The 25,050-nt window shown below is 42.4% G+C and overlaps 1 protein-coding gene across 2 annotated transcripts in view; it reads left to right on the top strand.

Annotated features, from left to right (window-relative positions):
* Positions 1 to 25,050, top strand: part of LOC141749637 (amine oxidase [flavin-containing] B-like) — a 60,566-nt gene that overhangs the window by 13,549 nt on the left and 21,967 nt on the right. For both annotated transcript variants that reach the window (XR_012589432.1, XM_074603459.1), the window contains exons 2-3: positions 6,804 to 6,898; positions 7,859 to 7,996. Coding sequence is in view for 1 of the 2 variants with exons in the window: in XM_074603459.1 (XP_074459560.1) it covers positions 6,804 to 6,898; positions 7,859 to 7,996 (233 nt within the window). In the remaining variant the exon portion in view is untranslated. The remainder of the gene's footprint in view (positions 1 to 6,803; positions 6,899 to 7,858; positions 7,997 to 25,050) is intronic.

The raw sequence follows: 25,050 nt of genomic DNA on the forward strand, positions 1-25,050 counted from the left end.
TGAGAACATGCCTTTTCTCTGCTTCTGCCCTCCATCCCTTCAGTATGGCAGCGGTGTGCAAACTGTATTACGCTAACGGCACTGAACTAACAGCGTGTTTTTGAGTCATCTCTTAAAAGGAGGTCAGAGAACCCTGAGTATAAACAAGAAGGGGTTTTGTTTGAATTTTAGAGTAATTAGGCCTAAGCAACAGCAAACAGGATTCTTCCATTAACTGATCTAATTTTTCGATGCTAGGAACTTACCCAGCGGGGATTCCTGGTCAAAGGAGTGTTTTTTTGCTTCCTCCACAATTTACCTCAACTGCTTGGGGCATAGTCCTCTTTATTTCTTCCCATTGCCCTAGGTCAAACACTGCAACTGTGTTGACCACGGAGAAAGGGGTTCTGCTCAAAAGTTCTTCTGCAGTGTTAATACAGATGGATTTTGTTTCACTGAGTTCCGTGCAAGAGTTTCGGCCAAACTCATTTATTTGCTGTATGCGTTTTGTATGTTTTTCTGAGCATCAGAGATGTTAGGTAAGGGTTCCTGCGTGAAGACATCTAATAGTGAGGGAAGTTGTGTTTCCCATGTGATCCCACAGCAATACCAGCTTCTGTAACTTTTTGTAGGTTTTGACAGATTTGCTGATTTTACTTAACATTTCAGCTTCTTAAGGCTTCGTGATTTTTGTGAGACTCCTCACTTCCATTAAGAAAAGACATTAAATTCCTGGCCCCTCTGGTCAACATGAGACTTAGACTCAAAATCAAGAAGAAGCATACAAGTCTTGAGATTTCTAAAATAAGAGCTTCAAGATGTTAAATGTCCATGGTCAAAGGTGGTCTGACTAATATTTTTGAATACTTAAGAAATATTTGAATTCATTTACCTTAGTGACTATGAACTCCTTATTTGTTTATACATAATCAGTTATGGTATGTTTCCTTTTTTTGCTATCAGTCTTGTGAAACACTTTTACATCCTACAATTTCTCCATTATCCCCAGGGCAGAGGACTGTGCTCGTTATGCCATTTCCAAGGTGCGTTTTGAGACAGATCCTCACGTTGAGCCTCGTGCTATGTTTGTGTAATGCCCTGGACCCCATCAAAGTGCTCAGGCTCCGGTGCTGCTGGCTGCTCTGCCCACTGGCTCTGGCTAAAGGAGCAGCTGGCATCTGACGTCTTTGCAGACGGTGATTTAGATGTGGCAGAACAGGTTGAGGGCAGGGAAAAAGTCCTCAAGAAATTCGTCAGTTTTGCCTTTATGTACAAGGTACGTTACAGCAGCAGCTTCTCATGCAGATGTGCTTGAGCTTTCAGCTGGCTGCTCAGTGGATGACTTGCAGTGCAGCTGCTGCACCTCCAAATATACTGTGAAAACTGGTTGTTAGCCCCTGCTCGAACACATGATGTCAAGGCGGACGCTGCCAGCAGTTAACCGAGCTGCTTGTAGGCCTCCTTCAGACGTGTATGTCCAAGTTGTGGAGGCACAACAAAGGTAAAAATCAGCTCCTTGCCTCTTCGAAGTGTTGGATGTTTCTATTCTACTTATAGAGCCTGTGTTTGGATGCAGAGCCCCAGTGTCTAGCATCTGTTACAAAAGTTAAAACTCCCTTGGGCAGTACTTTGTAAACATATTGTTGATGTCAAAATAAATAAATAAAGAGGAGGAGAGGGAGAAATATCAGCCAATTTCATGAATCTGAGGAAATCCAGGTGTGAGACATGCAAGTTCTGCGGAAAGACCTGCAAGTAAGTGCAGTCCAAGTATGATGGCAGCCTTTCTTCCTGCTCAACCTACAATTTTAGTTGGAGAGGCACGTTTTTAAGATTATAAAGTAAACAGGTTTTTTTGACAGCCATCTTGGAAGCTATTAAACGAATGCCAGTGGCTTAGAGGCTCTTTCCTTGCTCCCTACATGAATTAAAATTTAGAATTTGTAGATGATATTTATAATTACATATATGAAAGAAGAGGTGGTTTTTTTCCTTCTTAGAAGGGAGATAATAAATACGGGACAACATGATAAATTGGTGAATAATAGAGAGAAAGTACATCAGGAACTGCAGGAATGCCTTCAGAAATAAACTTAGTCCATATAAGTAAAATATTATTTAATATAAATATATAAATAAAATATAAATATTAGTCCATAATACGTGGGAGTCAGATGAAAAACGTGACTCTTGTAGCATTTGTCAGTCCAAACGTGAGTTTGGATTCTGCCCTAGCACAGGAATTTAAATTTTTATCTTTAAAAAAAAAAAAAACAAACAAACAAAAAACCAACCAAACAAAAAACCCCAAGCAAAAACTGAATTAGATGTTATCTTAATATAAGAAAGGTGTTAATATTAGGAAGTGAGGTTATAATGAAGCTTGAAGCTGTGTAATCAAGTGGTGCAATTTAAGATGTTTAGCAGGTACACAGATATCAAACAGGAAAGAAATAAGTGTGAACTGAAGATGAAATAATTATTGTGATTATTACATTTGAGTAAGATCTGTGTGAATGCAGAGTGCTGCGTGATGGAGAAATGATTTTCGTGGCTTGAACTTGCATTATAAAATTCTGGGGGAGGCAATCTCTCACCAGTATCTCTGAGTGGCTGCGGTTGGGTACCAGGTTGCTATGGTAACGGATGAAGGCTTGGCTGGTTAAACATCCTCTAAGCACAGTGGTATTTTTCAGTCTAGGGCTTCAAATAAGACCTATCATCTTTGCTTCTTTGTTGTTTGCATTAATTATCTGCCTATCAGTTCTCTGAGCAGAACTGCAGGTGAGGCTGCTTAACTGTATGTTTTTCTGCCATATATATATGGCTCTTTGCCCTTTGAAGAAAGCTGACTTGCAGTGGAACCTGAACCCAATTACTGCCCTCTGCGAAGCGGGGGCAAAAGTGGTTGAGGCCTTATATTGCAATTCAGGTCTGATTCTTTTGAAATGCTCCTGGGGAGGAGGGAAAGGTGCCACTGGGTGATGAAACATTGCGCATGAAATAGGAATAATAGCAACATCAGTCAGGTTTTTGGATGAACTTTACATTTGGATATGGCTGTTTCACTTGCGAGGAGTGGGGGAAACATTAAAGATCTGCCTTTGGTTAGTGATGTGCAAAAGTGAGAGGTAAGCCAGAGGCAGTGCTGAAATGTGAAACTTGTGAAGGGTTAAACACTTCAAGAGGAGATCTTACATCATGTGTGATGGATTTTTCCAGGCTTTGCTTCACAGGCTCTGTGCATGCTTTTTTTGTGGCAATTGGAATATTAAGCACAAGAGAGGCCACTCTGACTCTTGCCCAGAGAAAAGATTGTGGTTTGTAGGAGTTTCCTGCAGCAATTTTTAGTTTCTGAAAAGCAAACCTCAACCTCGTGCCCCAATATTCCTGTGCTAGTATTCATTTCCATTTTAATATGTTTTTGTTGCTGTTCCTGGTGCCTTATCTGTCCTTGTATCACTTTGGCTCGGAGCTCTCCCTCTGCAGCATCCAGTCCTCTCGCTGTTATTGTAGTAGCAGCCCAAGAGCCCTTTTGGGGTCTTGTGTCCAGCTCCAGGGAACAGGTACAGGGTGGTGTGGCAGTACTGTGATTCCAAATGTGTGAGATACCAAAACCAGCAGCATTCCCAGCTGTCAATATTGCACTGTAATGTGGTATCTGCGACAGCAGTCTTGCCTTATCCTGTGCTGTGCTTGCTCTGAGACCTAATATGGTCCTTTGCTCTGGGCCTCTGCCTTCACGTCTTCCAACTCTTTCCCCAGTTACACATTTGTGATGAGGAAGAGGAAGAGCTAGAGGTTGGTTTTGTTCTCTGCCTTTGTCAGCAATTATCTGCATAATTTCTCTGGCAAACTTTGGGCCTGAATAGAGCTGTCACATAGGTCAGAGAAAAGTGCTTAGTTTGGGAACCCTGTAGACTGCAACTTCCATTATGGAGTCAAGCTCCAAGGACACATCCCTCCCTGTACAGAGATCTGATCTGCTGGAGGATGGTCATGGGGCAGTGAATACTAATGAGCCCAATCCTCTCTTCCACACTGGTTTGTTTATTTTTTGTATTTGCATCAGGAAAGAGTAAATCGCTATCCATTTCTAACAGATACATCTGTGGATGTATGGAGAAAAAGAAGGTGGCATTTGCCCCAAAATAAACAGTGGGGAGTAAATAGTAGGTAGGTGCAATAGGCTGGATGAAAGGTGCGTAAGGACCTTCTGGTGGCATCTGGGCTGACCACTGCAAATCGGATGCATTTCATCTGAATCTAGAGAGCTATCCTTTCACAAGCTTGTCTGTCTATTCATCTCTTGGAAATAAACTGCCTTTGTTCCTGGCTGTACTGAAATGTTTATGCATTAGATATTAATACAGAAAGTCAAATCTCATATTCCTTAATCAGTGTTGGTTACTGAATATTATTAATTGATTAGTCAACGCCTGTTACCATGATAAGCCAACAGAAACCTGCAGTGACAACAGCCTTCAGATTATGTATTATTTCTACAAATTATTAATAACTACTATTGATCCTCTCCCAACTGATGAAACATTTGTCTTTTTTGAAGAGCAATTTTTTTTTTCTTTAACTGGTAAGCTATATTTATTTAGGAGTTTTGTTGCCTATTTTTCCTTCAGGAGCCAATCTCTTTTTGCAAATTATTTGAAGGGGTGGTCTGTGTTTCCATACCATGACTGTTTTCTGTATTTTGTTCTTCCTTGGTATCGTTAAATATTTGTGAGTGTAGTCAAGGCCACTGATCCAGCCAGATGTTTTTGCAATATAATTTCCTCAATAAGGAAGTATGGAAAGACCTTTACCAGCGTCATTACTGGTTTTCTCACAAACACTTATGTGAAAACACAAGATAAATAAGCCCATGAAGCTAGAAATAAAAGCAGGACAGTATGATCTTTTAATGGAAACATCTGCTGCTTCTCTTCAGAAAATGTCAAATCCTTTAGATAGATAGGTCTGTACCATTGTCTTTTTTTTTTTTTTTTTTTTTTTTTTTCTTACAGATGGGGAAACAAAGGGCTTCAGTGATTTAACCAGCACAGTGCAGCAGGTTCACTGCAGTGCTGGGAACAGGACATGGTTCTCCTACTTGTAAGCCACTACTTGACAACGAGGATGTTCTGTCACACCTTTAGTAGCTCTTAGTAATATTCTTTCTCTATCCAGGGCTGCTATATTTTCTTAATTATAATTTCATTCAGTCCTTCCTTGCTAGCTTTGGCCATCTGTTCTTTCTGCCAGCTCTTTTGCCATTTCTTTCATGGCTGTCTTATGCCTAGAACAATCTGCCTGGACGACTCCTCCTCAAAAACTACATGTACTAGGATACAGAGAGGAAAGTGATTGCCTTCTGATGGTGACAAGACAGAGAGCCAGAAAGGTTAGCTAAATTGCAGTGTATGAGTGTGGCTTGTAGCCTGGCCTGTGCTGAACTTTATTCAACACATGCTATCAATTCAAGAGGATGGCGAACCCTCTAGAATATAACTCTTGTCATCCCACTAGAAGCTTGCTCACATGCGGCCAAAGTAAGAACATCAGTTTATACAAATCTCAGTTTGTGTGCTGAAGTAAAAGGCAGAGATGATCTTAAGCAGTTGAGAGGTTGCAGGCTGTATCTGCTCCATGTTGTGCACCCTTTCTAGTTCCCATCATGGCTTGACATGCTGCAGGGCCCGATGCTAATATTTTCCTCTGTAATTATGAGGATTTATGGCATCAGAGCTAAAATGAGATGTTCTCTCTTGTATTCCTGTCCAACCTGCCCTAGGTGACCCTGCTTTGGCAGGGGGATTGGACTAGATGATCTCCAAAGGTCCCTTCCAATCCCTACCATTCTGTGATTCCCATTGTTCCCTCTCTTGGTGTCTCAGCTTCAAGAATTGCAAGATGGAAGTAAAAATGTATGAAGAAAATGGATAAGGAATGAAGCAATTTTTTTGTGTACACTTACCCATATTTTTTCTTCTTGTCGCCACACAAAAGTGCACATTCTGTCTCTTCTGATTCAGAACATGTGTTCTTCAGGAGAAGAAACCTGTGACCTGATGGCGGGAACTTTGTAATGTACTTTAAAATTTTCAGAGCTGGAAAGCAGACACTTACACAAATAAGCTTCAGGAAAACTTTTGAAATTTAGGACAGTCCTAATAAAACTTCACTTCCTTTTTTTGTTGGGATTATAAAAAATGACATGCTGATGTTAGAAAACAGAAAGCTGTCCTCCCCTGTGGGTGTCTCTGCATGGCTGGATCACTGTCGTAACAAGTGCTGGCTTATGCAGCAGAAGAGCTGAGCATGTGATGCAAAAGGTGCTCAGCACATGAAATTTTGACCACAGTTTTAATATGTAGCTTCAGTTCCATTTCACGGTTATTGGTTTGGGGTTTTTTTTTTTCATAGAATCATAGAATCTTCATGGTTGGAAAGGACCTTTGAGATCATCGAGTCCAACCATACACACACAAAAAAACCCCCTACAATCTCTGTTACTAGAGCATGCAAATATTTAAAATTATCTAAAGGGTGTGGCTTCCAATGCCCCCCCGCCCGTGCGGCATCCCGCCGGCCCAACGAAGAGCATCTTTCCTTGACGTGGTGTATCAGGTGCTCAACTTCATTCACTTTATACGTCTCTATTCCTAATTTAGATAACCGCAGGACACGATTTTGTGTCCCTGGCGAAGTGTTTGAATGAAAAATTCAGGATTTGGATGGATAGCGATGTAAGTGTTTACATGTCAATTCACAAAAACCACGGGGTGCATATACAGAAATATTTTTTAATTGTTCTTTTTATCTTTTAGGTCTCTCGGCAGCCAAACTGCTGACTGAGTCAGGCTTGAATGTGGTGTTGCTGGAAGCCAATGACAGAGTTGGTGGAAGAACTTTCACCGTAAGGGTAATTATCTGCAAACCAGTTTATACTACATATACATACATACATACATACATGCAGTATATACTATACATCCATATAATTATACATGTGCAGGTGTTTGTATATGCATATTATATGAATACTGTACATAACTGTATTTATTTATCTTTCCTGCTAGAGGACCTACTTAAGGGAAAATTTCTAGAGCACTAGCAGGTGGGGAATTTCCTGATATCATACCAGCAAGAGTAGGGAAAGACTGGCACGATGGTGGGGACAGAATATTTCCATGTGATCTGCAGACTCTTGAGTCATCAGTCTATTCCTCTGGGAAGGAAAACATGATTAGCTAAGTTTCAAAATCATTTTGCAGGGAGAGACCCTGGAGAAGGCTCTGTGAAAAAACAACCATAACAAGCCCCATGAGGAGTCACATAGGCTAGAGGAATGGCAGGTGTGGCTGGGAACTAGAGCATGTCTAGAATTAGAACATGACTAGAACAGCATGTCTCCCTTCACTCCTTTACCTTCTGCCCTATCTTGACCTGGGAGACCCCATCCCACACTACTCATTAGAAAATCTTGCCTGTGCTACTTCCTAGTACGGTCTGTTTTGATCTAGTCATTGGCGAGATGCCTGACTGAGCAAGAACTGCACAGATGTCTCTGACTCTGTCGTCTTCTCTCTGCCTGTCAGGCTCTTTCCTCTCATGTTTGCTAAGGCTGTAATGTAGCAACGGGCCAGATCAGCTGATTATGAACTCCTTATCTGAGTTCCTCTGTAATCACCAAACCAGAACTCTACCAAAGAATGAAAGCTTTCCATGGGGAGAGGAATCTTAGCCAAAATGCGCTGGGAGCATTTCATTTAAAGAATTCCTCTGTATTGCTCTTTTAACTTGTATGCTATTTACAAAGGGCTTATCTTTTTTAAATGCTTTTTTTTTTCCCCCCTTTTGTGTGTTGTGTGTGATAAACTAGAATAAACAAGTTAAATATGTGGACCTTGGAGGAGCTTACGTGGGGCCAACACAAAATCGTGTCCTGCGGTTATCTAAAGAATTAGGAATAGAGACATATAAAGTGAATGAAGTTGAGCACCTGATACACCATGTCAAGGTAAGATGCTCTCACATGCTGCTGTAGACACGCAAGTTGTAGTGATCTCCTTCCTTACTGTTTTCCATCCGTGCTACAGTGGAGTATACCTGTTTAAGCATGCATCATCTGAGTTTCTTGGAGAAAAATAAGTATTTTGATAATGAGAAACTCATACAAATTGCTATATGCGTGCACATCTACATGTGCACCCTGTAGACGCATCCTGTTAGCTGTTGCCTTGGTTCGGGTCTGACTTCAGGTCAGCTCTTATATACGCTGCCCAAGGTGTCTGAAAGTTCCTTTGAGAAGCCCTAGAAGTATCTTCAATCAGGCTGAAAGTTTCTCAGGGTTCTCCTAAACCAGTGACAGTTATTATCCTGACTGAAAGAAATGTGAGAGGTTAAGTCTGGTTTTGCTGATGGGGAAACTAACATGTGGAGTAGTAAAAGGCATTGTAATAGTAATTGGAAAAGGCTCTGGGAGTCAAACGTTCTTGTGGAGGCAGATCTAAATGATCTGTTCATGATCTTAAACAAGACAGCTATGGCAAAGCTGTTAAAAAGCCCACGTATTCATACTATACTTTCTCCAAAAGAGCATCCTTTCTCCTTTCCTGATATAGAGCAGTGTTGCACTCCCACAGAAGGGAAACTTTCTATGTTAGTCCTGAGGAAATTAACATTGAGTTTCATTATGTGCTTATGAAAAGCCATTGTGCAATGACTGGTAAAATATTTGTCAGATAGTTGTTGATGTTTGATCAAAGGTTAAAGAAAACATTGACAGATTTAAAAACAGCAATAGAAAAAAGGTGTTCTGCCATATGTTTTCCAATGTTTTCCCCACTCAATTGTTATAAAAAAGGAGCGTGTTCTTAAAGTGATTTGCTATGGTGACTGTCAACAATTACTTCTGCTGTGGTATAACTCATGGGTACTTCCACACTGTTATGTTTCATCTGCCTCTGGAATCATCTTCAAAGCCAAATTTTCTGCTTGTTCACACTATTTAGCCTTCAGAGTCTCCTCAATAGTAATAGGAGATCATCCCATGAGGGGAAACCTTAATGGTAGAAGAAAATTGACGTGGCCACTCAGGATGACCAGCTCTTAAGACAGCTTTGCTGTCCTAGCACAGAGGCATTCCAAAATGCTGCCAGAAGTCACTGAAGCCAAAGCTGAAGATGACATGTGGGCCTGATTTATTGTCAGCAGCCAGTCAAGCATGGCTGCTTCTTTGGTAAGCCAGACCCTATTTTCTTTTAGGATCTCTAGGAACCAGCTTGTGGAGGAATATTGGTATTACTAAGCTGATTGAAATAGCCTTTTGTTTTCCAACAGGCTTTTAGAGTGAGGAAGACAGAATCACACAAAAGTAGATGTTTGGGCTCTTGCCAAGGACAATCTGTCCTTCCCTTGAAGACAAGTGTGTTATTGCATGAGTTACCAGAGGTTGTGCGTAGCCTTTTACCATCATCTGTAAATGCCTTTTAGCTCAGGGTGGTGAGTGCTGGTGTGAGTCAAGGCTCTCAGCTTTTCTCTTTACTCAGCACTGATAGAACTTGCTGGCATTCAGGGATGTATTCCAGGCTGGCAAAGAGGTGCATGCCTTGGCTTTGTCTGGATGTTGGGCATAGAAATGGCCTTGAATTGGGACACTAAAGCATTAGGACACAAGTCCAGGGAATGTATACAGTAGTATGGCTTGTATCCAGAAATCCAGAGGTGGGGGAAGCCACTCTGCTCCTGGAGCATTCAAGCCATCCACGCCTGGAGATATGGGGTCCTTGCTACTTTGGCTAATGCCTGCATCCATGCAAACAGATCCTGGGGAGCTGTGAGGAAGGCTGAAGGCCTGGCATTGCTCCAGCACTCGTGTGTCTGTGCTAAGACCTACTGAGATGCTCATAGATGACAGTTTACGCCCTTACATATGGCAGGACGATGGAACGTCCGTGGCAATTTGATGCAGGCAAGTGGCTCGGTCTGAACGCTGGCTGGCAAATGTGAGATTGGCACTATGCCTTACACAGAACCATGGAAAAAGCTGCCCTGGAAGGGAACCTTGGAGATTCCTACTCCACCCTGGGCTTGGAGCAGCACCTGCCTCATAATTAGGCCAGGTTGCTTGGGGCCATTCCCAGTCAAGTGTTGAAAGTCTCCAGGGAGAAAGATCCCACCTGCTGTCTGAGGTGCTCCCAAGGCATGCTAAGAGCCTGCAGGTTGGATTCAGACAGAGTTTGTAGGCTCAGGCTCACAATGTGCTGCCCGTAGAGGAGCTCCTGAAGAGAGGAGGGAGAGAAGTGTGTGCCAGGACTCCCTGTTAGCCAAGCAGGAAGTAAAGAGAAGGAGATATTCCACAGTCAGTAGCATCCGCTTTGAATCTCCTAATTTTGTTCATTTAAAATATTTTATTTCCCTTTTGCTTCTGTGTTTACACAACTGTGGAAAAGTGTTAACATAGTTCAAGAATTACTCTGAGTTAAATAATTGGAATGTGAGCACTATATAGTAGACATATGCATTGTTGCGTGGCCAAATCAGTGTAATAATCTTCAGCCTTATGCATTTCGTGTATCTGTAATATATTCCTTACAGGTGTCACACTTTCAGCCATGTGGCTTGCCCATGCTTTCCCTGCAAATGGTCAATGCTCTCGTGTGCTCCCTGAAATCTAAGCAGGACTTTCAAGTCATAGCTTGCAAACCAGATTCCGAAATATACAAAGGTCTGTTGCCGCTGTGTGAATTTGGATTCACATGCTCACCCAAGCTTGGTGACTGTGGCCAAAAACAATTAAATTCTGGACCACAAAATTCTCTGAACCCAGAGAGGCAATGAAACCTAAAGGTTTTAATTCTTCTCTCGCTACGCAATCAGGTATCACAGTGCATCTTGTAAAATCAGATGCTTTTTTTACATATACCCAAAGGCAAAATCAAGCCTTTCATAGTTAATTAAATTCATTTTAGGGGCTTTTTAATATAAGTAATATATGCAGCTTCTTTGTACTACAAAATGAAAAGAATGCATTTTGTTGATCTCTGGGTGGGTCTCCGCTAATTAGGCTTTACCGACTTGATTGAGTTGTGTGGTTTTTTTCCCCTTTAATCTTTTTTAATGTCAGGTTCTGTTGTGAGATTATTTTTTGGTCTTTCTTATATTGTGTGTGATATCTTCAGCGAAAGTAAAAATGATATTTCTTGCCCTACATTTTTTTTTCATTCCCTCTGCTTGTTAAGCAGCCTTTTTCACGGTCTTTGAAAAGAGATTAGTATGTTCTTTTCATTTGTGTAAATACTGGTTCATCAGCCTTAGTGAGAAAATTAGTATAGCTCTGCAAGTAGTATTCGGTAGGCAAATTGCTGCCTGAACACCACTGCTTTTCAATAGCCTAGCTGAAGTTAGGTTCATAAATCCAGATTTAAAAAGCTTAGCAGAACTATCTGAGAAGTCGTCATCTCCTAACAGTCCTCCCATTGGACTGGTAGGCAGATGTAAAACTTCTTAAAACAAGATAACTTTTCCTTAGCTGCCCAAGGGAGGATTCAGGGGCCTAACTTAGATAGGGAGATTTGCAGCTTTTGACTGGTGGCAGTCTTAGAAAAACAAACCAAACTACATATAGTCCAGGCAATTTTTACCTTTGCCATGTAACAGTCCCTGTAAAGAAGTATTGAAATATGAAAACATGTCAATTATTGTGAGGGTTTAATTTTCAACATATTTTTTTGTTAATTCAAATTGCACTTCACTTTTGTGCATTCCCAATAGCCATGCAAACTTCCTGCATTTTAAAACACAGATTTACCATTGTTATCAAATGTAACACAGGTTCCTTGGCTAAGTAAGATAGCTGTGGAACTGGTTTACTCTGCTACTGTAAATCTGTCTAAAGAAACATTTCTTTGTACGACTGGTTTGCCAAATTAATCATTCTAGATCTTGATTCCTTCATATTCATCTTGCTTGATTCCTCCAGCAGTGTGCCCAGGTAGCCAAGAAGGCCAACAGCATTCTGGCTTGTATCAGGAATAGTGTGGCCAGCAGGAGCAGGGAAGTGATCGTGCTTCTGTACTCGGCACTGGTGAAGCCTCACCTCGAGTACTGTGTTCAGTTCTGGGCCCCTCTGTACAAGAGGGACATTGAAGTGCTGGAGCGTGTCCAGAGCAGAGCTACCAGGCTGGTGAGGGGTCTGGAGACCACGTCATATGAGGAGAGGCTGAGGGAACTGGGCATGTTTAGTCTGGAGAAGAGGAGGCTGAGGGGAGACCTCATTGCCCTCTACAACTACCTGAAAGGAGGTTGTAGAGAGGTGGGTGTTGGCCTCTTCTCCCAGGTGAATAATGACAGGACCAGAGGAAATGGTCTGAAGTTGCGGCAGGGGAGGTTTAGATTAGATATTAGGGAGAATTACTTTACTGAAAGAGTGGTCAGGCGCTGGAACAGCCTGCCCAGGGAGGTGGTTGAGTCACCATCCCTAGAGGTATTTAAGAAATGTGTAGAGTTGGCACTTCAGGGCATGCTCTAGTGGCAGAGATTGTAGGGGTGGTTTTTTCTGTGTGTATGGCTGGACTCGATGATCTCAAAGGTCCTTTCCAACCATGAAGATTCTATGATTCTATATACAGAAAGGATGATCTACTCTTTGTCCTGCTGTGGTGCCAGCTGAACATCCTCTCATTTTCGCTGATGGAGAGCTGGCAACATAGACTAGCAACAAGATTCCTCTTATTGGCTACATTAGACCATCAAAGCTTGATGTTTCAAAATCTAGTTGTTAGCCTGTGGTAGATACTGCCACTGATGCTCATTGACATTTTTTTTCCAGCTATTTTTTCCACCAGAACTTTCTATGGGATAATGCCATGATCCTTCCTGGAATTTCACCAAATTACAGCATTTTCGCTAGAAAGGGTTAGTAACATTTATTCCTTTTAATCTCTGTGTTGTCTCTGACAGAGACAACAGACTGTGGATAGTGTTAACAGCTGGCTTAGTAGTTTTGACAGCCAGTTTCCTCCTGTGGTGTTAATTAAGTTCTGCTTGTTGTTTCCTTAGTGCCAAAAGGCAGACTTGGCATTGTGCACATCCAAGGGGGTCTTTCAGGTTAAAATGCTGGGTGAAACATGAAGCATCCCCTCCCTACTCACTGGACAGGTTCGTGACAGTGAGTTGCAGATTAACTCATTACCTCAGTTAAGTTCCCTGTAAAAGAATGGAGTTTCCTCATACCCATTCATCTGCCAGCAGCACTGGCTAGAGGTGTCCAAATGCATATCATGCCCTCTTCAAGTTTAGCACAACTTTGATACAAATAGAATCATAGAATGATTGAGGTTGGAAAGGACCTTTAAGATCATTGAGTCCAACCTTTATCCTAGCACTGCCAAGTCCACCACTAAACCACGTCCCTGAACCCCACATCTACACGGCTTTTAAATACCTCCAGGGATGGTCTGTCAACCACTTCCCTGGGCAGCCTGTTCCAGTGCTTAACAACCCTTTTGGTGGAGAATTTTTTCTTTTTTTTTCCTAATACCCAATCTAAACCTCACCTGGCACAATTTGAGGCCTTTTCCTCTCGTCTTATCACTTGCTACTTGGGAGAAGAGACTGTCACCCACCTCACTACAACCTCCGTTCACGTAGTTGTGGAGAGCGATCGGGTCTCCCCTCAGCCTTCTTTTCTCCAGGCTAAACAACCCCAGTTCCCTCAGCCGCTCCTCATAACATTTGTGCGCTAAACCCTTCACCAGCTTTGTTGCTCTTCTTTGGACTTGCTCCAGCACCTCAATGTCTTTCTTGTAGTGAGGGGCCCAAAACTGAACACAGTATTTGAGATGTGGTCTCACCAGTGCTGAGTACAGGGGGATGATCACTTCCCTGGTCCTGCTGGCCACGCTATTTCTGATACAAGCCAGGACGCTATTGGCCTTCTTGGCCACGTGAGCACACTGCTGGCTCGTATTTAGCCAGCTGTCGACCGACACCCCCAGGTCCTTTTCCACCAGGCAGCTTTCCAGCCACTCTTACCCAAGCCTGTAGCGTTGTTTGGGGTTGTTGTGACCCAAGTGCAGGACCCACCACTTGGCCTTGTTGAACTTCACCGAATTGGCCTCGGCCCATCGATCCAGCCTGTCCAGATCCCTCTGCAGAGCCTTCCTACCTTCAGGCAGATGCCCAGCTTGGTGCTATCTGCAAACTTACTGAGGGTGCGCTCGATCCCCTTGTCCATATCATTGATAAAGATATTAAAGAGAACTGGTCCCTATACTGAGCCCTGGGGAACACCACTGTGACAAGCTGCCAACTGGATTTAGCTCCATTCAGCACCACTCTTTGGGCTTGGCCATCCAGAAAGTTTTTTACCCAGTGAAGTGTGTGTCCATCCAAGCCGTGAGCAGCCAGTTTCTCCAGGAGAATGATGTGGGAAATGGTGTCAAAAGCTTTACTAAATCTAGGTAGATGACATCACAGCCTTTCCCTCGTCTGCTAAGCGGATCACCTTCTCATAGAAGATCAGATTTGTCAAGCAGGACCTGTCTTTCATAAACCTGTATTGACTGGGACTAATCACTTGGTTGTTCTGTATGTGCCACTTGATGACACTCAAGATGTTCTGCTTCATAACATTCCCCAGCACTGACGTGAGACTGACAGGCCTGTGGTTCCCCAGATCCTCCTTCTGGCCCTTCTTATAGATGGGCATCACATTCGCTAACCTCCAGTCAACTGGGACCACCTCAGTTAGCCAGGACTGCTGATAAATGATGGAAAGTGGCTTTGCGAGCACTTCCGCCAGCTCCCTCAGTACCCTTTGGTGGATCCCATCTGGCCCCATAGACTTGTGAGTGTCTAAGTGGTGTAGCAGGTCGCTAACCATTTCCCCTTAGATTATGGGGGCTTCACTTTGCTCCCCATCCCTATCTTCCAGCTTAGGGTGCTGGGTACCTCGAGAACAACTGGTCTTACTGTTAAAGACTGAGGCAAAGAACTTCTGTGTTTTCCTCATCCTTTGTCAGTATGTTTCCCCCCACATCCAATAAAGGATGAATATTCTCTTTAGCCCTCCTTTTCTTGCTACTGTATTTATAGAAACATTTTTTATTGTCTTTTACAGCAGTAGCCAGATTAAATTCTAGTTGGGCTTTGGCCTTTCTAATTTTCTCCCTGCATAACCTCACAACATCCTTGTAGTCCTCCTGAGTTGCCTGCCGCTTCTTTCAAAGGTCATAAAGTCTCTTTTTTTTCCCCCTGAGTTCCAGCCAAAGTTCTCTGTTTAGCCAGGTGTCTTCTCCCCTGCCAGCTTGTTTTTCAATGCATGGGAATGGCCTGCTCCTGCACCTTTAAGATATCCTTCTTGAAGAATGTCCAGTCTTCCTGGACTCTTTTGCCCTTCAGGAATGCCTCCCAAGGGATTCTGTCAGCCAGGCTCCTAAACAGGCCAAAGTCTGCCCTCTGAAAAACCAAGGTAGTAGTTTTGCTAACCCACCTCATTATTTCTCCAACGATCAAAAAATCGATTATTTTGTGATCATTATGCCCAAGACAGCCTCCAACCATTGCATCACCTACCAGTCCTTCTCTGTTCACAAACAACAGGTCTAGCAGGGCACCTTCCCTAGTCGGCTCCCTCACCAGCTGTGTCAGGAAGCTATCCTCGACACACTCCAGGAACCTCATAGAATGTTTTCTCTACACTGTATTGTATTTCTAGCAGGTGTCTGGTAAGTTAAAGTCTCCCATGTAAACAAGGTCTAGCGATTGTAAGTCTTCTCCCAACTGCTTATAGAGTGTTTCATCTGCCTCTTCATCCTGGCTGGGTGGTCTATAACAGACTCCCTGCTATGATATCTGCCTTGGTGGCCTTCTCCCTGATTCTTACCCATAAACACTGAACTCTGTTGTCACCATCAAGCTCTGGGCAGTCAAAACACTCTCTAACATACAGGGCTACCCCACCGCCTCTCCCTCCTTGCCTATTCCTTCTGAAGAGTTTACAGCCTGCCATTGCAGCACTCCAGTTGTGTGAGTCATCCCGTCATGTTTCCGTGATGGCAACTATGTCATAGTTTTCCTGCTGCCCAATGGCTTCCAGCTCCTCCTGTTGCCCATGCTGCTTGCATTGGCATAGATGGACTTCAGCTGGGTTATTGATCCTGCCACCTTTCTGGGGGGAGAAGCCCTAATTCCTACGTGACCCATTCTCAGACACTTCTGTGGTTTCTAACACATCAATAACCCTTGTGTCTTTGCTGTTGCCTGGCTCTCCATCCCCTACCTCCACTGAGACGGCAGACTGAAGGACCTCTCTAGGACACCATTCCTCAAACATTGGTGTGCTGACCCTAGGCTTATCTCTAGCGAGCCTGGTTTTATCCCTTCCCCCCTTCAACTCTAGTTTAAAGCTCTTTCAATGAGCCAGGCTCGTTGAAATATTGTATATACAATCAACATCTCTGGGGAGAATGATAAGGTGAACCCAGTCTGCAGCTCATCACAGAAGGTGAATATTTAGTCTTATATGTGCAATATTTTTAACTAGGACCACAAATCTGCACTAATGCTAGTGGGTTACATACTGATCTACAATAGATCTGCAGAAAAAAAATTTTATAGCCCTCTTGGGTGTCATTCATTTTCAGTACTATTGTGCTTATTAAAATGCAGTTTGCTGTGGTCTTGTTCATGAATAAAAAATGCAATGGTCCTGTTGTATTGGGATTTAATTAGCAGCTGGGTAAGTGACTGCTGTATCTAAAATTATAGAGTTTAGTGGTGTTTCTTCTGTGATATCAGTGACATATGCACTGAAGCTAAGCAATATGATTTATTTAAGCTTTTGACCTGCTTCTCTACAAATCTAAGGGCAGTATCTCCTGGCATAGTCTGTAGTATAGAGCGTAACAGCTTAAATGGATTTTTGAATGACTAGATAAAAGTGCTTTCATTTTTCTTTGTATATCTTAATTAGAGTGCAGTCAGAGAATGAAAAGTCTGTGAGACTCTCAGTTGCCATCAATTTAAGCGTGACAGAATGGCATAGCATCTTTTGGGTTTTTTTCCCCTTTTTGCCGACAATTTGTAAGCAAGAACTCAGGGAACTGAGAAGAATACATCTGCATCTTTAAGGAGCTGGGCATCTGGTGTCTTGAAAAGGAAGCCGAGTAAATTCAAAGATGCTTGAATTACTACTCGGCCTTGGTAGTTTCACATGTCATTATTGGAATGCAGATCTAGGTTATTTTAACTCTTCACTAGATAGGAGGATGCGGGCTTTCCTGTCACAAGATGCTGTCATTAATCACACTCACTGGTAACGTCAAAAACGAGGTTAACCTCAAAATCATCAGCCTCTGAGAACTGAATAGGCTGAGGTTGGTGAAACCATCTCCCGGACTCCCACAAGGGATATCCTCCACGCTGTGAAAGAAGATCAGTATTTGGCAGGAGTATAGGAAAGGCTGGTCGTGTTTCAATCTCATTGGACCTGTAAAGGAAGTGGCCTTTTTTGGTGCCAGCCACCTGGGCAGTAATTGCAAGCAGGAAGTTCATAATTAGGCCTTTTAAATTAAAAAATAGATAATATTTTTGTATTACGGCAGCCTAAAAGAAGGAAGAGTGTGTACGGCAAATCTGCAAAGTGATCTCTGTCAGAGGGGACTGTAGAGCAAGGTCTCGCAAGGGATGTTTATTGATCAGGAAGATTGACTGGAAGACTGGCAGCTGTGACCTAATCGTAGCATGAGGATGAAAGTAGTAAGAAAAATGAACTGGAAATCAAGCATGCATTTCTTAATTAAATCCGAATGGAAAGAAACTTCCTCGGTCTTAGCTCTCACAGACCCCAGGGTCTGTTCCCTAGGAGATAAGGAAAAGGAGCTGTGCTCCCACCTAGCTTATTTAATTCAGGCTGCTGGGAGAAAGGCTTCAGTTGCATCTGATTGTAAGAACCGATTTTTTTTTTTTTTTTTTTTTTTTTCCCTTGAGGAGCTGACTGAGGTCTGCAGAAAAACAGAGAACTGTGTATTTCATAGAGGAACAGCTGGCTGAGCATACCGAGTTTGACACATTTGTAAAATTTTATGTAAGGTTTCTTTTTTTTTTTTGGTATGAAATTTAGTAACTTGGAGTGTCTCAGAAACAAAACTAGTGAGCTTAACATTAGCTTCTACTTTAAAGACAGTTTCAGTTGTGAGAGAGCGTGTGTGCCCTGCATGCTTGGTTATGTTATCTGTGGGCAGAGTTCATTTGATGGCTTTCTTCAAAATGAAACTCTTCTTTTCTCCTGTTTTCGTTTGGTTTTGCCCATTTATCTGCTTTTGGGAGGGGAGGGAGGGTTTTTTAAAGACTGATTCTAGCAATATGGAGAAGGTTTCTATCGATTTTTATCCACTTTGTTGGCGGGTTTAATTCAGGTGTTGAAAGTCACACGTAGGCCCTGTTTCAAAGACTATTAGGACCACACTCCCTGTAGATCTGTGCTTCATAAGACACCTGAATGCTTTCTGTAAAGGTTTTTTTAGTGTCTGAAAACAAAAAATTCCATTCTAGTAGGAAGGAGGCTTAGTTAACTCTCCTCTTAGCTGATTAGAACAGTAAGTTGTATTTGCTTTTAAATTCAGAGCAGAACCTCAATTTCCCTTTCTAAATCACTTCAGTGTTGTTTTTCTTATTCTGCCTTTTTGCAGATAAGACAAGTATTCCAGCAATTGTATGACGGATGTGGTGGCAGAATGAAGATGGACTTTATTTCTATGATATGGCAGAAACAAATTGTTCCCAATTAGCTTGTTTCTTTTTCAGGATGCATGTTTCAAGCCAATGTGTCTGGCTATGCCACACTCAAAATAGAATTACTTTTGCTGACCAAGTTTCACAAAACACTGGCATCCACAGCTGATGATCTCAAATTAGATATTGAAAGATATTTGGAGGATATTTTGGTGTGCCTTAGCCAATGGTACAAAGCTACAATAGTATCCAGATTTTCTTGTGCTGCATTTCTATTTTCTAACCTTTATATCTCTTTAGCTTTAGGAGATCTGTCAGTATAGTAACCAGCTGAGTGTATGAGCTCCTGAACAGTTTTTCAAAGAAGGGAACTTCAGTGAAGGTCAACACTGTAGCAGGCTTCTAAGTAGGCCTGTATACTTCTCTCGACTTGGTCCACCTAGTTGACATGTTCTGTTGTGAATTATAATCACACAAGAGTCTTAGTCACAAAGACACACATTGTTAGATGTTATGGATTAAAAAAAACACCAAAGAACACCCCCCACAAACCAAACCCAAAGGACAGTTTTCCACAGGGCGGTAGATGAGAAACTGAGTATCTGAGACAGGTAGAGAGTTACAGCCTGAAGTGACGCTGTGCTTTTTCTCGTTTTCCTTCTCACAACTTTGCATGTTTCTGTGCTTTATATGAATGACGTTAACTAGGATTTTAAGTTGAGAGAACAAGGTGTGTGTGATGTACCAGTGCTGTGAATCAGCAGAGGGCACTACGTGCCTATAAACCTGTGCAACTGCGAATTAACATGCAGAGTGACATCTTGGTGAAGTTAGCAACAGTTACTCCAAGGTTTAGACAATTTAGCTGAGGGAATATCTGTGCTCAGTCAGTGATCCAGAGAATGCACCGCACCATCTCGTTTCTTCCAATGAAAGCTGACTATATTTATAAGATGTTTATACTGTGCTGTAAAAAACACATGGATCATTGGCACCAGGGGCTTTAATTCACGATACTGCATCCTACTCGGGCGCCACGTGGGTACATAACATTTAGGAGAGCATGAAGTTGTCTTGTGACTGCAAAAGCAGACTTCCTCCTGAGATCCCACTCTGCGTTGAGATGCTGATGTTTCCTGGCAGAGCGCATTCCTTCTCAGCCAACCATTCACTCAGTCTCACCCTCCCAGGAGAAAGTGTGTGGGATCCTGTCCCTGTGCCCTCCCAGCTGCTGGGGCTGATATTAAAGGGGTTGCTGATACTCAGTTGCCATGCTGTGGTTTTCTCCCCCTGTAATAACCCACTTCTTGTGTCAGCTATTTGACCTGAAACAGAGTTGATGTATGCAGAAAGTTTATTTCTGTGCTAATTATATTACATGGGTCCAGTATAACTAAGCCAAATGTTGGTTGACGTGAAACAGATGGATGAGAAAATCTGTTGGGAATTGTAATATTTGTGACAAACACTGGATTTCTCGTTTCCCTGTTTGTTTATTCCTGAGACAGATGCGTTGCATGAATTTCCTCCCTATAGTTTCAGCTTCTTCAGTATGCTTTAGCCCATCCTGCAGGAAAAGTTTTTGTAAGCGGCAAGTGACCCATGCAATAGCAGGTAGACCTCCAACTGCTGATGCTGGTGTTCTGCTTTTGAAAGCATTGCAAGCGGCATCATGAAATAGTTTCTAAAAATATATATATGCCTGTATTAAATGCTACTAAGCTCTAAAAAAAAAAAAAGGTAAGAAATACTTCTGAGCATTATAGTACTGGTGTTGAAATATGTCAAATGATCAGAAGGGGTGGTTATTATTGCTGGTTTTATACTGCTCTGATTTAGGTATAAAAATATTTGAAAAGGAAATGTTCTGTGCATCTTGGGGCATATTTTTCATCTTGCCTTGTTTTTCTTTAAAGATTATGCAGCACCAGGAGGTATGGTGAATGCTATTCCCAGCAATATGCTAGACATAATTTCCCTAAATATCAATAAGGTTGTTTTCGCAAAAGTGCAAATTCATTAGAAATAGAGATGAAATATTTCAGTTTTTCGGAAACTACTCAGAGCTATGTGTAGTCTTTCTTTGGTGCTGCTATTTTTGTTTTTGTGTAGAGCCTAGTCTTGCAGTTTCTTCTCAAACAAAATTCTGATTGACAGCTCCTGGAGTTTTGCCTTTGTAGGAAATAAGGATCAGGCCTTAGGTAACGTCTTACAAGCTCTTGAAAGTAACTTTCGCAGGAGACTCCATCGCTTTTATGATTGTTTTTATTTTTCCAGGTTGAAGTTTGGTCTTGTGCTTTATGAGACTCGTCACACCAAATTTCTGCACAAGAGACATACCCAAGATTGCCCTTTAAGCAGTTCAAATGCAGTGAAATAGAATACTAAAACAAAGATACCTTTTGTGTGTCTCTTAGCTGTGCGCTCATGAGGAAGCCCCACAGGGAATTCGTAAGACTCGAGTTAACTCAGAGGGGATAATTCAGTTAGGATTGCCTCTGGCAGAGAAGAAAGCTCAGAACAAAACCAATAATTGGAATAGTCCATTCTGATGCTACCCTGGTTTTCTTTAGCACAGCAGTATACGTGTTTCATAAATGTAAATCTGGGAAATGCTAGGTACTTAAAACTAAAGTGATATGCTCTGTCTTTGAAATACCTACAGGATGTTTACACTAGTGAAGGGTGGCTTCAGTGTTTGGAAGAAGGCATGGTAAAACTGACTTCTTGCCGTCATAGCAGTTAGTTATGGAATTTTAATATGCCCAAAATGGCTAAAAGGTAATTACCAACATGGTTCAGATGTTACTAGCTGGGACAGGAAGGTACTCCATCTGAGAGCTTTTGCTGCTCTTTCACAGCCCGTTGGCAGCAGAATATGAAGGTGTGCCCCAATTCAAATTAATTTCATGTTAAGAGATTCCATAATAGTACACAGATGCCCATGTCAGTACCAAATGCTTCTGATGAAACAAACTCAGGATATGTTTTCCTGATTCCAATTAAACGTATTTTCATATGATTGAGAACAAGAGCTGTAGAAGTGCGCTTTTTGTTCCATGTTGAATGAAAAAAAAACCAAACAAAACAACTCAGTTTTCTGCAGTACTTGTAAATGTGCTGTAACATCCATTCTCAAATTGGAAACACTGAGTTTTCAACCTTGGTACCTCTGGCTCATGAAGTGACTGGAGATCTACTCTGGCTATGACAAAACTTCTGATTGAAAACTTTTTAGAATTTGATGGTTTGGCATTTTATAAACCATAATCTTTCCTCAAAAGCACTGCAAAATGAAATTGTTGTTTTGCACCTACTTCTTTGTGTGTCCATGTACCAAAGAATTAATTCCTTTCCTCCCACACTTTGCTTTCTTCCTAACTTTTGTTACCTTCGTGTTTCTGACAAGGATTCCGTTAGTCCTGCATCTGTATAAAGACTAGGTGAAAAAAGTTTCTTCTTTTACTTTCTCTAACCTGTTGGGGTTTTTTTTTTGTAAACTAATTTTCTCTTATTCTTACCCTTAGGTTTGATTTTTGGCCTTACTGCTTTCTAACTGTCTCTTGCTTTGAATTAGAAGTCCTCAAAGTTGTTAGCCAGCATTTTTCAAGGTTACATCTCATTTTTTATTTCTGGACCAAGTTTTGAGTCTTAGTGACCAAGGATGAGGAAAAGGCTGAGGTACTTAATGAAGTCTTTGCCTCAGTCTTCAGCAGTAGGACCAGTTGTTCCCTGAGCACCCAGACCCCTGAACTAGAAGACAGGGATGGGGAGCAGAATGAAGCCCCTCTAATCCAAAGGGAAATGGTGAGGGACCTGCTTCAGCACCTGGAGGTGCACAAATCTATGGGGCCGGATGGGATCCACCCAAGGGTATTGAAAGAGCTGGCGGAGGTTCTCGCCAGGCCACTTGGTATCATTTATGAGCAGTCCTGGACAACCGGGGAGGTCCCAGCTGACTGGAGGTTAGCAAATGTGACACCCATCCACAAGAAGGGCCGGAAGGAGGATCCGGGGAACTACAGGTCAGTCAGTCTGACCTCAGTGCCTGGGAAGGTCATGGAACAGATCCTCCTCAGTGCCATTACACGGCACATGCAGGAGAACAGGGTGATCAGGCCCAGTCAGCATGGGTTTGTGAAGGGCAGGTCATGCCTATCAAACCTAATATCCTTCTATGATAAGGTGACCCACCTAGTGGATGAGGGAAAAGCTGTGGATGTTATCTACTTGGATTTTTGCAAAGCTTTTGACACTGTTTCCCACAGCATTCTCCTGGAGAAACTGGCTGCTCATGGCCTAGACAGGTGTACTCTTCGCTGGGTAAAAAACTGGCTGGATGGCCGTGCCCAGAGAGTGGTGGTAAATGGAGTTAAATCCAGTTGGTGTCCAGTCACAAGTGGTGTCCCCCAGGGTTCGGTGCTGGGGCCGGTTCTCTTTAATATCTTTATCAATGATCTGGATGAAGGGATTGAATGCACCCTCAGTAAGTTCGCAGATGACACTAAGCTGGGCGGGCGTGTTGATCTGCTTGAGGGTAGGTTGGCTCTGCAGAGGGATCTGGACAGGCTGGACCGATGGGCTGAGACCAATGGAATGAGGTTCAACAAGGCCAAGTGCCGGGTCCTGCACTTGGGTCACAACAACCCCATGCAGCGCTACAGGATTGGGGCAGAATGGCTTGAAAGCAGCTCGACAGAAAAGGACTTGGGAGTGTTGGTTGACAGCCGGCTGAATATGAGCCAGCAGTGTGCCCAGGTGGCCAAGAAGGCCAACAGCATCCTAGCCTGTATCAGGAATAGTGTGGTGAGCCGGACTAGGGAAGTGATCATCCCCCTGTACTCGGCACTGGTGAGGCCCCACCTCGAGTACTGCGTTCAGTTTTGGGCCCCTCGCTACAAGAGGGACATGGAGGTGTTGGAGCGTGTCCAGAGAAGGGCTACAAAGCTGGTGAGGGGCCTGGAGGACAAACCTTATGAAGAACGACTGAGGGAGCTGGGGTTGTTTAGCCTGGAAAAGAGGAGGCTGAGGGGAGACCTTATCACCCTCTACAACTACCTGAAAGGAGGTTGTAGAGAGATGGGGGCTGACCTCTTCTCCCTGGTGACAAGTGATAGGACGAGGGGAAACGGGTTCAAGTTACGTCAGGGGAGGTTTAGATTAGATATTAGGAGACATTTTTTCACTGAAAGGGTTATTAAACATTGGAATAGGCTGCCCAGGGAGGTGGTGGATTCACCATCCCTGGAGGTGTTTAAAAAAAGGGTAGATGGGGCACTTAGGGACATGGTTTAGAAGTGGCTCTTGTCAGGGTAGGCTAAAGGTTGGACTCGATGATCTTAAAGGTCCCTTCCAACCTCAACAATTCTATGATTCTATGATTCTTTTGGGGTCCCTTTGTGCCCTTTTACTGTCTCCTCTGGTGCTTGCAAACACCTGCAGGTTTGAATAATGTGCCCCCTGTCCCTTCTTTCACATTATTAATAAAGAGGCTAAATCACATCAAGCTTGACACTTCTTCGAGTAAGTGGTCTTTGGATACTTCTCATCAACAAGACCCAGTGGTGGTGGTGTTACTTGGTTCTAAATATTAAATCTTGATGCAGTATTTCTTTTGAAGCCAGTGGAAAAGTTTGGTTTTTTTTTTTTAGTGATGGGTTGGTGTGGCGCTGCATCAAATCACTATTAAAAGTTAGCACTTCTACCAGTTGACATTCAAGCTAATGCAGTGCCCACTTAAATACGTAATTTAATATAAGGTTTGAAAAATCAGCTGTGTCACACAATATGGCCTTTATTGTTTATCTATATTATGGAGTCCAGAATGCATTGTGAAAAAATGAGTAACCACATAATGCTAATGAGCATTTCTTTGTGAATTTTTAAAGCCATTATGCTACCATCCATATAGTTAGTCAGGGAAATCTCATGTAAATAAAATAGCTGTACAAATTACCTGTCTTCTTCCACTCTCAGTTCAGATAAACTTTCTGACTATCTGGTAGTGGAGAGGTAGATATATAAAATCTACCTATTAAATAGATAATGAAGTAATTAGAACATTCTTATTGGCCACACTGTCACTCTCTGGAATTTATGGCCAGAGGTGTTGGATTGGAAGAATGAATCATTATTAGTAAATGCTACATTTTTTGTAGGGCTTGGGATTTTTAGGTTAGCTGAAACTGGTTTTTTTCAAGGAAGGTATCTGAGCTCTGATTTTAGTGTATAATAAAGCTCTTCACAGCTGCTTTTTTCTGATTTTGAAAGAAAAAAACCTCCACTAAATACAATTAACAGTTCGGTCTTTGCATGAGCATTTAGGAGAAAAAAATG

This window comes from Larus michahellis, chromosome 1 (genome assembly GCF_964199755.1).
Source record: "Larus michahellis chromosome 1, bLarMic1.1, whole genome shotgun sequence".
Lineage (NCBI taxonomy): Eukaryota > Metazoa > Chordata > Aves > Charadriiformes > Laridae > Larus > Larus michahellis.